General features: G+C 33.5%; 1 protein-coding gene across 2 annotated transcripts; it reads left to right on the forward strand.

The window, feature by feature from the left end:
* Nucleotides 1–463: 463 nt before the first annotated feature.
* LOC139495233 (uncharacterized) lies at nt 464–11,829 on the forward strand. 2 transcript variants are annotated; one of them, XM_071283479.1, is made up of 7 exons: nt 464–598; nt 2,251–2,419; nt 4,586–4,658; nt 5,188–5,313; nt 5,968–6,069; nt 9,091–9,184; nt 11,738–11,829. In XM_071283479.1, exons 2-7 carry the CDS (start codon nt 2,372–2,374, stop codon nt 11,745–11,747), a joined length of 453 nt encoding a protein of 150 aa, XP_071139580.1. In that variant the 5' UTR covers nt 464–598; nt 2,251–2,371; the 3' UTR covers nt 11,748–11,829. The 2 variants fall into 2 exon arrangements, with proteins under 2 accessions (XP_071139580.1, XP_071139581.1); XM_071283480.1 differs by lacking the exon at nt 5,188–5,313.
* The last annotated feature ends 1,675 nt before the right edge of the window (nt 11,830–13,504 follow it).

Here is a 13,504-nt window from a genome sequence, read left to right on the forward strand (position 1 = left end):
TCAGTATCATCATGTCTTTACTCTCAGTGTTGTCCAAAATACTATTCATTTCCATATATTGAAGAACCATAACCCCCCTTTTTTTTTTAAAGTTAAATGTCTTATCCCTTAGTGTACTGATATGAATAGTATTTTACTGGAAATGTTTGAAAAAAGATATTGATGCTAACGTAAATATTTTGTTCAATAAAAAGACAGGAAATAAGTCGGTGAACCAAAAAGTTCAAATCTAATTGAAAGTTAAAGTGCCCATGAACTCACTGATCATGCACGAGTGATTCTATTCATAAAAAGTGTCCGTGTAACAACTAAAAAGAGTCCGTGTATCATATAAAAAGAGTCCGTGTAACACCCGTTAATGTACTGTTTTTCTATAGCTCTGCGGGGGGCAAAGTCGTACAAAGAAAATAAAACACGCCTTAGATGTCCAGAGGTATTTAAACCTCGTCTATAGGGAAAGTCCCTTTACAGTGGTAAGTAATATTTTCGGATTTGGTTTTCGCGGGTTTGCTTTTCTCGTGCTAGAAAGTCGATGTGCAGTGGTATTTAAACCTTGTCTGACCACTGTTTCATTAGACCTTGGCAAGCAGTCGAAACTGTAAGTTGAATTTTCGTTTATGTTACTTTTATTATTTTCTGTTTTTGAACTTAACATTTGGTTTTTGTTTTGTATTTTTTTTAGAGTCGAACATTGTTCAATTTTAACTTTACATCTCGGTTGCAAAAATGTACGAATTGTACACATTGTTTGCTACTAACTAAGTTAAGAATATTTAAGAATTGAATGCTTCTTTTTGTAACTTCATTGGGGTGTAAAAGCGTTGACCGAAATACATTTTATATGAAACTTCATTCTAAAAATGTGCGTACGGTCAACGCTTTTACAACCCTATGAAGTTACAAAAAGAAGCATTCAATTCTTATAATTACATTACTTGGCTATGATAATGAAAACACGAATTTTATAATTGTATTATTTAATTCACCTGTGCACTTTATTGTGGGACCACGTGTTATCGAAAGTTTTGTTCAGTAATGGAATTGCGTAAGAAATAATACGTGATGTGCAGTATTAAAGTCAATTAGAATAGACTATTATAATGAAACCTACATCTAATGTAATTATTTTGAATATTATTGTGGATATCTTGTGTACATTCAATTGGCCGTTTCAGAATCTAAAGCATCATGGGTAATTTCATTGTTCGTACCCCAAAGTGAAAATAACGTTACGTCATTGGTTGAATTTCGATTGTTTAGGACGTTTTAAACCAATCAAAACGCTTTGGTGTACGCTTTTGAAAATATTACCCAGGATGCATTAGATTCTGAAATGGCGAATTACGATAGCGATATGATAAGACGGTTAGCAGTAAGTATAAGAATTGCCGTAGTTTAGAAAATGGAAGGGGACATGGATTTTTCGTTCAAATACTTTTTTTGTTTCAATATTTCTTATTTTCAAGAGTATACTTTAAAGAGACGCAAATTTTTCGCAAGAAAAAAAGACAGCCCCCCCTTTTTTTTACATAGGACGAATGGTCAAAGCATCAGAAAATGATTCGAGTAAACCTGCCAAAGTGTACATGTATCATTTACTAAGAGAAAACATCAAATATATTTTAAGAATTGAATGCTTCTTTTTGTAAATTTATTGGGGTGTAAAAGCGTTGACCGAAGTACATTTTGTATTTCTGCGCTTCATTCTAAAAATGTGCGCACGGTCAACGATTTTACAACCCTATAAAGTTACAAAAAGAAGCATTCAATACTTATAAATACATTTTTTAGCTATGATCATGAAAACACGAATTTTATGTATTTTTTTGATTTAATTCACCTGTGCACTTTATTGTTGGACCACGTGTTATCATGAATGAAAAGTTGTATTGAGCAATGCAACTGCTTACGGAATAACATGTGATGTGCAGTTAGCCAATCAGAATAAAGTATTATAATGAAACATGCATCTAATGTAATTATTGAATTATAAATATAACTTTTATTGCATTTCATTGAATATCGGGATAACGATTTTGTGGACACTTTTACTGAACACTCGAAGATTGTTGTGTCTTCATGTAAATCCCATTTTTCTTGTTTTAGAAAGATTTTAAAGATAAGATTTCAAAATGTTGTATGTTTCATCAGCAATATATATTTATTTTTTGCCTCTCGTTCGGTAATTGTACTACATTGATATAATTTTTGAAATTAGCCTGTAAAATGCGATATAACTATTTTAAATAGGATTCGTCATAGCGCCTTGATTAACCGATTTGAATATACAGTCAACTTTGGTCAGCAGTTTTGAAACTTTCGGACAGTACATAGTTATACCAGAGACGCATAGTTATACCAGAGAATAACCATGCTTCGACTTGCATTAATACTTTCAGTATTTTATTTAGTTGCGCAGGTAATTTAAATATTATTTTAATCATTATTATCTACTGGTTTTTGTGTTTGAGGGTCTGGGTGGAAGTTCATTTCTGTATTCCTAATTTGCCCATTACAGTAAAACCTGACTAAACCGAACCCTTTCGGGACATGAGATGTTGTTCGGTTTTGGCAGGTATTCGGTTTCATCAGGTTCACAATACATAAAATGTGATATGATTGGTCTTCAGAACAAGTTTGGATTAGACAGGTTTCCGGTTTATTCAGGGTTCGCTCTAATCGGGTTTCACTGTATACTGTTATTCTTTTGAGTACCAATCGGACAACTCTCTATCAATTCAAGTAACAATTTATAAAAGTAAACTATTATATGTCGAGGTACGGCCTTCAACACGGAGCTTAGGATCACAAGCTATAAAGGGCCCCAAAAACTACTAGTGTAAAACCATTCAAACGGCAAAACCAACTGTCTAATCTATATAAAAACGAGAAACACGTGAACTACATAAACAGACGACAACCACTGTACACGTAAGAGGGCTGGATAGGGTTTTACATGTTTGAGGGTAATGCGTAAAAATTGTAGAACCGAGATAAAGTTCCTTCCCAAAAAATATTGAATTGTTAACAATTACATTAGATATTATAAAAAAGATGCATGATTGCCAATGAGACAACTCTCGAAAAGAGACCAAAAATGACAACGGTTCTTAATTAACAACTCTAGGTCTCCGTTCGGCTTTCAACAATGAACAAAGACCATACCGCATAGTCGGCTATGAAAGACCCCGAAATGACTATGTTAAACAATGCAAACGAGACCTGACTAACGGCATTATTTATTTTTAAAAAATAAAAAAAAATAAAAATATTAGGGGGCCAAAAATATGTATGTAACAATGAGAACGATATTCGAGTGAAAAATAAAAAGGCAGGACAGATTACAGCTAAAAAAAAATGCAGGACGAAATTTTTCATCCTAGCCCCCCATAAAAATCAAATGGTAGCTCCCTAATTATGTAGAAATCACCAAAGATAGGCCATCGCAATGTCATTTCTTTGCCAAAAAAACCCACCAATATCTCATTGTACAGACTTAAGAAAAAAACCAGCCTTAACCCTCTTGCTGCCAAAGCCACACATTTCAGGAGACTTGACAATTTCCCCCCAAACTCCAAGTTTGCAGATAAAATAAAGAATAAAGGACTTTGATTTTATGTGTGAGCTTTGACGAGAATAAACTATGGATACTCAAGATTAGTAAGGTCGATAAGTTTTTATTACGACAATAGTATTCAGTGAGTTAAAATGAGGTTTGTCTCATCCGTTTTTTTTACTGAATTTTCACGGTCACGTGACTCTATTGTTGCTGATAAACTTGGGGTCAACCCGTTACCTGCTTTCCAACTGTTTATGGCTTTTACACACAAATCTTGTTGATTGTGGTCCATGGTAAAGTAACAATACTGAGGGGCATTGACGACGTAAAAAGACGGCGCCTAAAGGACGATTTTGGCGGGAATAAAGCAGACTGAATGAGATGCACGTTTTTCATACTTAAAACGGATGTCAACAAATAATACAGGACCAAAGCTTGTTAGTTTATGATATCAACTTATTTTATGTGTTTACTAATTATGTAGTTCGTCATTTACATGTAAAATGTTGCAAACTTACGAAATATTTGTTCAGTATTTTTTTTTCATACATCTTTCAGGCCTTTCGGGGCTCAAATACCACTATTGAATTCTAAGGGGGTTGGGACTGAGGGGCCCTGATCCCGAAATCCCGGCCTTAAAAACATGAAATCCCGTCGTCCCAAATTTGAAGAAATTTTAATCCCGACATCCCGAAATTCGAATAAAGAATTTCCCCAATCCCGACCTTAAAAACACCCAGATTTCAAAGAAAAATGACTCGGAAACCGATTACCCCCGAATTTGCTATTTCAAAAACTAACGAATTCTGGGTAATATTTTCAAAAACGTACAAAGAAACATTGTGATTGTCAAGTGCATTCACAAACTGACGCGACGTTATTTTCTACAATTTTAACTCGGAACAATAGAATTTAAAAATAATATTATCTTGATTACTGACATCATTATCTTGTTTTTTCTATATATCCCGGACTGCCGCAAAATATGAATCGTAGTTTAATTTTCAATTTTTTCTTCATTTTAAGGTTTATGGCTTTGTTAGTCACCAACCTCCAGGTCTTCCTAAACGATATTACGACATGGTTCTTCATGAACGAGGTAAGGGTTCTGCAAGGAACGAGGTAAGGGTTCTGCAGGTACAAGGTCACAGGCACTTGTTTCTATCCATTGGAAGACACACTATCAACGTATATTTACGAGAAGGTACCCAACCACTTTTTTCACCTCTCCGGCTAAAACCCTGATCAAGATCATATTCTACGATGAAAATTTTACTCATGTCATTGAAAATCAATAAATTTTATAATATTCACCGGAAGTGAACAAATCACCTTTCAACCTTTTTTTTCTAGATTTGTTTAATTGCTTTAATGAACTGCTCAGTTTTCTAAATAGTAACTCCAACTAAACAAATGGTGCTTCGAAACGCTAAGATATATATTTTGGTTATTACATGTATACATGTTCCCTATTATATAATTGTTCTGATTTCAATGCAGCATTAGATTTTTTACCCCAATTTCACGGTCCAATGAACATAGATTAGAAAATGATAGTGCTAGTCGGGCATCCGTGTAATATAGGCACATGGATGATTCTGATTCTTTACATATTTTAACTTTTGTAGAAGTTGACAAATGCATGGGATTCCGAGAATCCTTTTTGGACTGCGCAATTGTACAAGGATGTGAAAACGAGGCGTGTCCAGAAAATATGTACTGTTGTTCCACTGAGAAATGCGGAAATATGTGTCGTAAGTAATATATATTTTCTCGTTGCATTGAAGAACCATTGGTAGCCTTCGGCTGTTTTCTGCTCTTTGATCGGGTTATTTTCTCTTTGCATGACACATTCCCAATTTCCACAAAACTATTTTTAGCGTATCAATTTACAGTCAAACCTGTTTTAAGAAATCACTTAAGGAAGAACAAAGTGGTATTTGAAAACAGGTGGTCTTTTAACACAGGTTTTTGCTTAAAACAGGTGATCTCATTAAGCAGGTTTAACTGTATTTTAATCATAAATTTTATAATTGACCTTTAGGTGGGTAAAGTAAATCAAGTTTCCAATCATCGGGGATTAAAACGTTTTTTATTGATCGTGGCGTGAATTAAAACTATAGTTTAAAAATGATTCAGACGTAAAAAAACGAGTTTACCAAACCAAATGATTTGTGTAAAATTCAGAGTTTGGAATTTAGACACTGCACATTAAAGATTTCAATTGTCAATTACTTCTGGGTATAAAAAAACAAAGAATTATTTTCCAACTTTTCAGTAAGAATTCTTTTCAAACTTTTTTCAGTAAGAATTCTTTTCAAACTTTTTTCAGTAAGAATTCTTTTCAAACTTTTTTCAGTAAGAATTCTTTTCAAACTTTTCAGTAAATTCTTTTAAAACTTTTTCAGTCTGTAAGAGAGATCCCGAAGGCTGCAATCTTTTCTGTCACAATGGATATATTTTGGGGGCAAATGGATGCCCAGAGTGTGCCTGTCGTGAAAAGAGCCGAAGTAAGTAGTACAAGTTTGAGCTTTCTAAAAAGCTATGGACTGCTTTGCTCTATCCTAATTTAAGAATGCTCGCTTGTCATGTTTTGGAATTTTTGTCAGATTTTCGGAATCCTCTGGTTTTATCCATTTGAATGCCTTAAAAAAATGCACATGGACCCCTATTCTTCTTATAAATCTTTTACATGTATAATGAGAAGCCATTTGTAAAAGTTTTATAAAAAATTTTAATTATTTTTTAATAGTTTTTGAGAACTTGTCAATGATAAAGCTATGAAAAGTCGAGAACATTTTCCTGCCAAAATTTCAATGGCTAATATCTCTAAAACAAGTACATTTACCAATATATTTTTTTGCTTTTTTGCTTTTTTTGCTTCCTGTATTAATTCCCTATCAATATAAATTAGTGTTTTTTGAAAAGCATATTATTTTGAAACTTGAGAAGCGAACTCCCTTAATTAAGGAAATATGTGTGCATGTGGTTGTTGAATTTAGTATTGGAAATGTGGTATTTATAGATATTGATTGATAAAAAATGGATGTACTTTTAACATTTTAAGTGTGCGTTATACACCTATGTTTGTAGTAAGGAACATTGTTTAGCAAAGCAAATCGTGTAAATTGCAGAGTTACAAAGCAAATAAACACGTATTAAGAATTGATATTTCGATTTTGAATGTATCTGTGAACTATATGCAAAATAAAATTATCATGAATTAATGACAGTTGATTGGAACTGAAATACATAGTTAATTTTCCGGCATTTGATTTCTTATCCTGGACGAGAAAAGTTGGTATTTCTTTATCTCATTTAACACTGGCTTCAATGTCAACGCACTCACGATAAGTGTATAGGAGACAAGCGGTTTGGCTCAAATAAACCTTTTACTGCACGAAAATCGGAAAAGAAAACTTATCCCATTTTCGGATGGTCGTAACTTTAAGTTAAGTTACGACCATCCGCTTACCACCAGTGATTTAGGCCAACAGCTATTGCTGTATCTCAGCCGTCTCATAATGCAACCAATTATAATCTATCACGTGATAAATAATTAATTCAAGATGGCGTGCATGTCACTGAAACTAATAGCTCCGCACCGTGATGCGAAGCAATAATTTATGTGTCTGTTGCCAATGATCGGAGAAGGATCTGCTTACCTTTGGACGATCAATGCATTTGAATGGGGACATGTAGTTGGACCCCAATTCCTTTTTGTCCTGGTTTAGGACCCCCTTTTTAAAATGGCTTGTTCCGCCCCTGTGTGACTGCTGTGGATAGTAATCTTGGCATTGATAGTTAAAAGCCAATGCAAATTATTTCTGGTATGTTTATATTAGACTGCGTGCATGAAGCCGAGCCCCCAAATTTTATGCTTATTTTATGTTACAAGTTTCACATATTTTTGCCGTTTCCTCCATTTTTGTTTCGTACTTTATAGATTTAATTTTGATAATCTTTTTAATTATGTGAATATTAATGATTAAAATCTACATAATTAAAAAGGTTATCATTAAAATCCACATTATTAAAAAGTTATAAAAAAATAATGGCTAGCTTTAATCATTTTATCATAAAAAAAAAACTTCCCATTTAAAATATATGTTGAACACGGTTGTAAAAAGCTACGTTTAAAAGATACATACCTGTCAACTGACCCGTATTCTGCGGGTGTGACCCGAGATTTTCACAATTATGAGGGATCACCCGGGACACCCGCCGGGTCATTCAAATAACCCGGGAATTCCGAAAATGACCCAATTTCACCCGTTTTTCTTAGCTTTGAGATTGATTTCACAAGTAATATTCCTTTGAAATACCGGCAAATTCGTAATTCTTCCATGAACAGGAAGTTCATTTAGCTATACAAACTGTCAAATTAAGTGACCAATTAAGTGTATGGCTTCACTTGACAGCTTTGGTGTCAAACAAACTGTTAATTAACACCAATTACCTTAGCTTTAGGTCGTAAATAAATTGTAAACATATTTCAAATAGACGTCTAGAGTTACTTCCCCTTATTTGTCACCATTCAAAATTATTCCTCATATGTACGTTTTATGGGTGAAAAAGATTAAATCATTAATAAATATAAAATTCAAATACATATTGAAAACTAAATTTTTATTATTTATTTACCTTTATACAATTTAAAAAAAAAAAGTTGAAATTTTTTTTTTACATTTATACCTTCTTTAACTATATTACTATATTTTATCACAGTCTAATTTCCTTCTATAGACAAAAATGGTATGTTTAAAGGCTCCATAGCCAGCAATCTCAAACATTTAAACTTTAATTGTTTATTTGGATGAATACAAATAGTAAAGAACATAATAAGTTACACAGAATTATAAAAATCTTTAAAAGTGCAATGAAGTAATAATTAATAGGATTTAAAATGACCTAACCAAGTGAACATGCATTGATGTTGTGGTATCTTTGATATACTTTACAAGAAAATGTACCATAAATACTGAAATTCAGGTCGAAAAAGTTCGTACGCGTTATGACCTGAGATTTGATTCTTCAATGCAGGTCATGACCTGCATTTTCATCGTCATAGGTTGACAGGTATGAAGATACCTTTTCTGAAATCCTCCAGACATGAAATCTGTTACAACTATTCTTCCTGTACAACACTTTACATACTTTCAAACCATGAGACTAAAAGCCCGCGATTTCGCGGTTGTGTTCTAGTGTAATTTTAATTATCGTTACTTTGTGCATTTTTCCTTTGATCTTTTTTTGTGATAATTTTCCATATCGTGCTACTCGCTTGATCGCTAGAAACTAAGCAGGCATGTGGAGTTGCTAACGAAATTGACATGAAATTGACAACGTCTTGATAGGTAAAATAGCGATAAACAGATTATTAACATTGGTCATCTCAACTCGATTGCCTTTCTCGCTTTCACCGTCCCGGCTCAAGCGAGAAAATCATCTCGTTGACATGATCAACGATAATCTATAATTAAGTGTATCTAAATTATGTGTGTTTTAATTATGTGTATTTTAATTAACAGATGAAGATATAAGACGAGGATATTACGGTCGTCAAGTCAGACGAGGATATTACGGTCGTCAAGTCGGACAACAGGAAGAGGAGCTGGAAAACGGGTATGACAAATCTTTCCCCACACAAAGTGCATTAAGGGCATACGATACAGTTTTGAACCTGTATTTACAAGTTGATGAAAATTTGCATATAGGCTATTTTTTACCTCATTAATTTAAATATGTAATAAAAAATATACCTTCATGTGCTACTTTTTGAGTAAAATGAGTTCGAAATTTTGTATATTTGCTCAAAATTCAGATATGTGTCCGTATTTTCTTTTTCGAAAGAAAGACATAACTTTTTTGTTTTAAAAGATAAACACAAAATGGTTTTTGTTAAATAATCGGTAATTTCTGTATTTTATAAGTATCATTAAAAATTATGCAATTTTTATTCCGAAATAACTATATTTATCAAACGTTCATGAATAGAGGAAAAAACGTCATTTTTTGCTGCATGTTTATCAAATAAAAAAAAATGCGCTATTTACAGGATTATAAAATTTGGGTCACATAATCTCCTTGCAAAATGAAACAAATTGCTGTTTTAAAAAATAGGGGTCCATGCACTCATTTTCAAATTAAATCGGCTAGCATGATAAAAATCAGTCAAAAAATGCATCTTTTCCTGATATGTCAGAGTTTGACGTCGCGAAAATAACATTTTACGTTAGCAACGTCATTACCTTCCCTGTAACTGTATCGTATGCCCTTTAATAAGGGACGTCAACATCAAAAAACCAATGAAGGATAAAAAAAACTTAATTCAAATAGTTTGGGGTGGGTCAAAATTGGGGTGGGTCAAAATTGGGGTGGGTCAAAATTGCTGCAAGTTTTGTTTAATTGACATCGATTTAATATATATCCTTTTTGGTCAATCAGTTTTTCCCAAATTAAGTTAAGAAGGGGGGGGGGGGGGGGGTAGGGGGGTCAGTGAAAAATCTATATGAACAAGTTCCCTAAGGGGCCCAAGCTATCCATCTCCAATACAGAGTTATCGGTCCTTGCTCTTTACATATGCAAAGCACGTGTGTTAGTAGTGAAACATTACATTTTTTCTATGTAAATAAAAAGTTTAATGTAAATTTAATTGTTAATCAGAATTGACAAGAGAGCAAGGACCTATAACTTTCATGGGAGGGATAACCTTAAGAGATATACGAAAAAATGTAATTGTATTTTTATTCAAACGAAAAATTGTAAGTTTATTTTTATTCAAACGAAAAAATGTAAGTTTATTTTTAATTAAAAACAAATGAAAGTAATAGTGAGAGAAATAATGGGTTTTCGCAGCCAGTTGAGTTAGATTTTGTCAAAATTAGCTAACCTGAATTATTCACTTTGCTTTAAGTTTTCGAATACTTTCTGCCAATGATCACTTGAATTGAATGCTTCTTTTGGTCAATTCATTTTTGGGTGTAAAAGCGTTGTTCGAAGTAAATTTTGTATGAAGCGCTTCATACTGAAAAAAAAATACTAGAAGCATTTAATATTTTTAATATTTTCTTTAACTGGGCACTTTAATGTGAAAGCTCGTCACTATGAATCATTTTGAAATACAGAGTCATTCAGAATGACGCGATATTGCTGTTAGCCAATCAAAATAACGTATTTGTAATTACATGGGATGACATGATATTTGGAAAGCAGACAGAAGAGAAACAAATGAAAAATATTGAAAAAAGGGATAAAACGGGAATGTGTCCAGAACATTGTACATCGGTGTCAACACGCACTTGCATTTACTAATGTTCAGTGGACCGTGAAAGAGGGGTCAATACTCTTAATTTGTCATTGTAGTTAGAAAGATTATATCACAATACACATTTTTTTAAGTGTTCAGTTGATTGGACTTCCAACTTCATCAAAAAACTACCTTGACCAAAGAACTCTATAATGAAGCGGGATGAACAAACGGTCGTACGGACACTCCCCTGTCCCTAGGTGGGGCATAACTCCAATATAGAGAATTGAGGAATACAAAAATAAAATAGAAAACAAGAGAACACAATACCAGATCATGCTGAATTAAGCAGGGTTTATTAATCGATTTATTTCACTTGACTTGGCGGAGTTTAACCGGTTCGCTCATAATAAACCAGTCCATCTATAGATAGGGTGTTTTATGATAAACTCGTCAATGAAGTGTCCAGTCATTGTTTTGTAAATTCCTTTGATGACACTGATAGGTGATTAGAAATCAGTAATAATTATAACGGGAATCATCCTTATCACACACATCTTCAAATAGACTGTCCTTATGCAAATTAAAACGTAAGCTCCGCCCGATCAGTTGAAATAACATTGGTAACAGTTCAAAACCGGCTTGTTTCGGGCTGATGTGCGGGAAAGGCGTTAAGTGGGTTCCTAATGTGTGAAATGAACTTCAAAAGCTTTCAACACAGTATCTACATTTTACAGGACGATTGCACCTGCCATTTTGGATTTGTTTGAAAATCTTTTTTCTCATGACTGATATTGGTTTTTCTTTGTGATGCTGCATGCAATGCAGATTTTGCCATGTATGATATTATTCTATAAACATATTATATGGACTTTAAAAAATATTCTAACTGTATACGAAAAAACTTGAAATGATTTTATCTTTTACAGATCTGAATGATATAGGAAGAGGAAACAAGAAAAAAAATTGATATGAAAAAACATAAAATGGAAAAACAATAATTAAAAAAATTGCAACTTGACTATTTTGTTTGGTTATTTCTTGTAGACATTCTGTCGTCACAATATTTGTTGACTGTCATGAAATAGGTAAACTCTTTCCCGGACTTGCCCAACTCGTTTTTTTAGGGGGAATACTGCCAAAGAGATGCCCAAGTTTGGATGTATAAATACGTAGACAAGTCTGGTACCGGTCGCAATAAGGAAATCAAATCCGATGATTTGTAGGAAGAGAAAAGTAGACTATATAAAAAAAAAGACGATGTGGTACATGTACAAGTATGATTGCCAATGAGACGAGACAACTCTCCAAGAGACCATAGTGACACAGAAATTGACAACTATAGGTCGCCGTACTGCCATGTTTATATAAACCGTTGTGATGTTACACTATCGTTTCAGTTGAGGACGAAGGTTGGTACCTATTAAAACATTTAAAACCACTACATTTGTCCAACACTTAGTCCGAAGTTAGTTGATGTGGTTCATAAGTGTTTCTCGTTTTTATATAGATTAGGCCGTTGGTTTTCCCATTTGAATTAGTATTACACTTGTCTAGTCATTATTCGTGCCCTTTATAGCTTGCTGTTCGGTGTGAGCCAAGGTTCCGTGTTGAGGACCGTATATCTAATTGATGGTCCGAGACCACAAATATAGTCCCTAGTGTTGACAGTGGGTTACTTGCCATTAATTTTTATACCCCTTCCAAATTTATTTCTCCATGTTTAATGCCTCAAATTGCAAGTAGGGGGTGAAATTACACTGTAAAACATTTGGGTCCATAATTTTAAAGGAAAGTAGTGATTTTGTCCAGCTGAAAAAGGTTAAAAATTAGCACTTCGGAAGCTGTCAAAAGATTTCAAGACGCCCTAAGCAAACAATTGTCCATATTTTGAGTTGGAGCCGATGAAGTTCTCTATAATTTTGATATAATTTGTCCCAAAAGTAATACAACACACTAAAAAAATCATTGAGAAAGCGCAGGTGGGATTTTTTTAATTTTCATTTATGTTCTAAAAGAAATGCACTACGAAATAATTGTGGTCTCTGACCTGATATGCTCAGAATAGCCATTAAATGTTTGCCACTGGACGTTAACCAACAATAAATCACAATGGCGCTGTAAAGGCTTTTGCGTTTTAGTCGATATTGTGTCGGTTTTGTCCAACTTTATGGTTTACAAGTTTGTAATGCTTCAACCAATAGTTGTTGTTACATGTAGTTACTGTTTTGCATTGGTCCTTTTTTATGTTAAGTTAAATGTTAGTGAAATCTGATAGTTTGCCTTTTTTTCGTATGTAGTCAATTTGGTATCCGCGACTTTTATTGACTTGTTATAAACTACAGGGGCGTAGCTAGAAAGAAACGATGTGGAAGCAATTACTGCCGAGCGGAGCGAGGCTAAAAAAATTTGGGACCCTATTATGCAGCAAATTTTTTTTCTTTCGGTTTTCGGTCATAGGACGGTTAAAAGAGGAGCTATATGTAGATAAAAATTTATGAATGTAAAACTATTAATAAATCTTCTGAATATAGTAATACATAAACAACACATATTTGTGATACAGAATTTACTCAATATTGTCCAAAATCTGCTCTTCGGGTCTGGGCAGCCAGAAACAAACTTCTCTATTACTTTGTCAACATTCACACTGAAATCCCGATGAATATGCAGTAATGCTATGTTAATTTCGTTGT

This window comes from Mytilus edulis, chromosome 11 (genome assembly GCF_963676685.1).
Source record: "Mytilus edulis chromosome 11, xbMytEdul2.2, whole genome shotgun sequence".
NCBI classification, from domain to species: domain Eukaryota; kingdom Metazoa; phylum Mollusca; class Bivalvia; order Mytilida; family Mytilidae; genus Mytilus; species Mytilus edulis.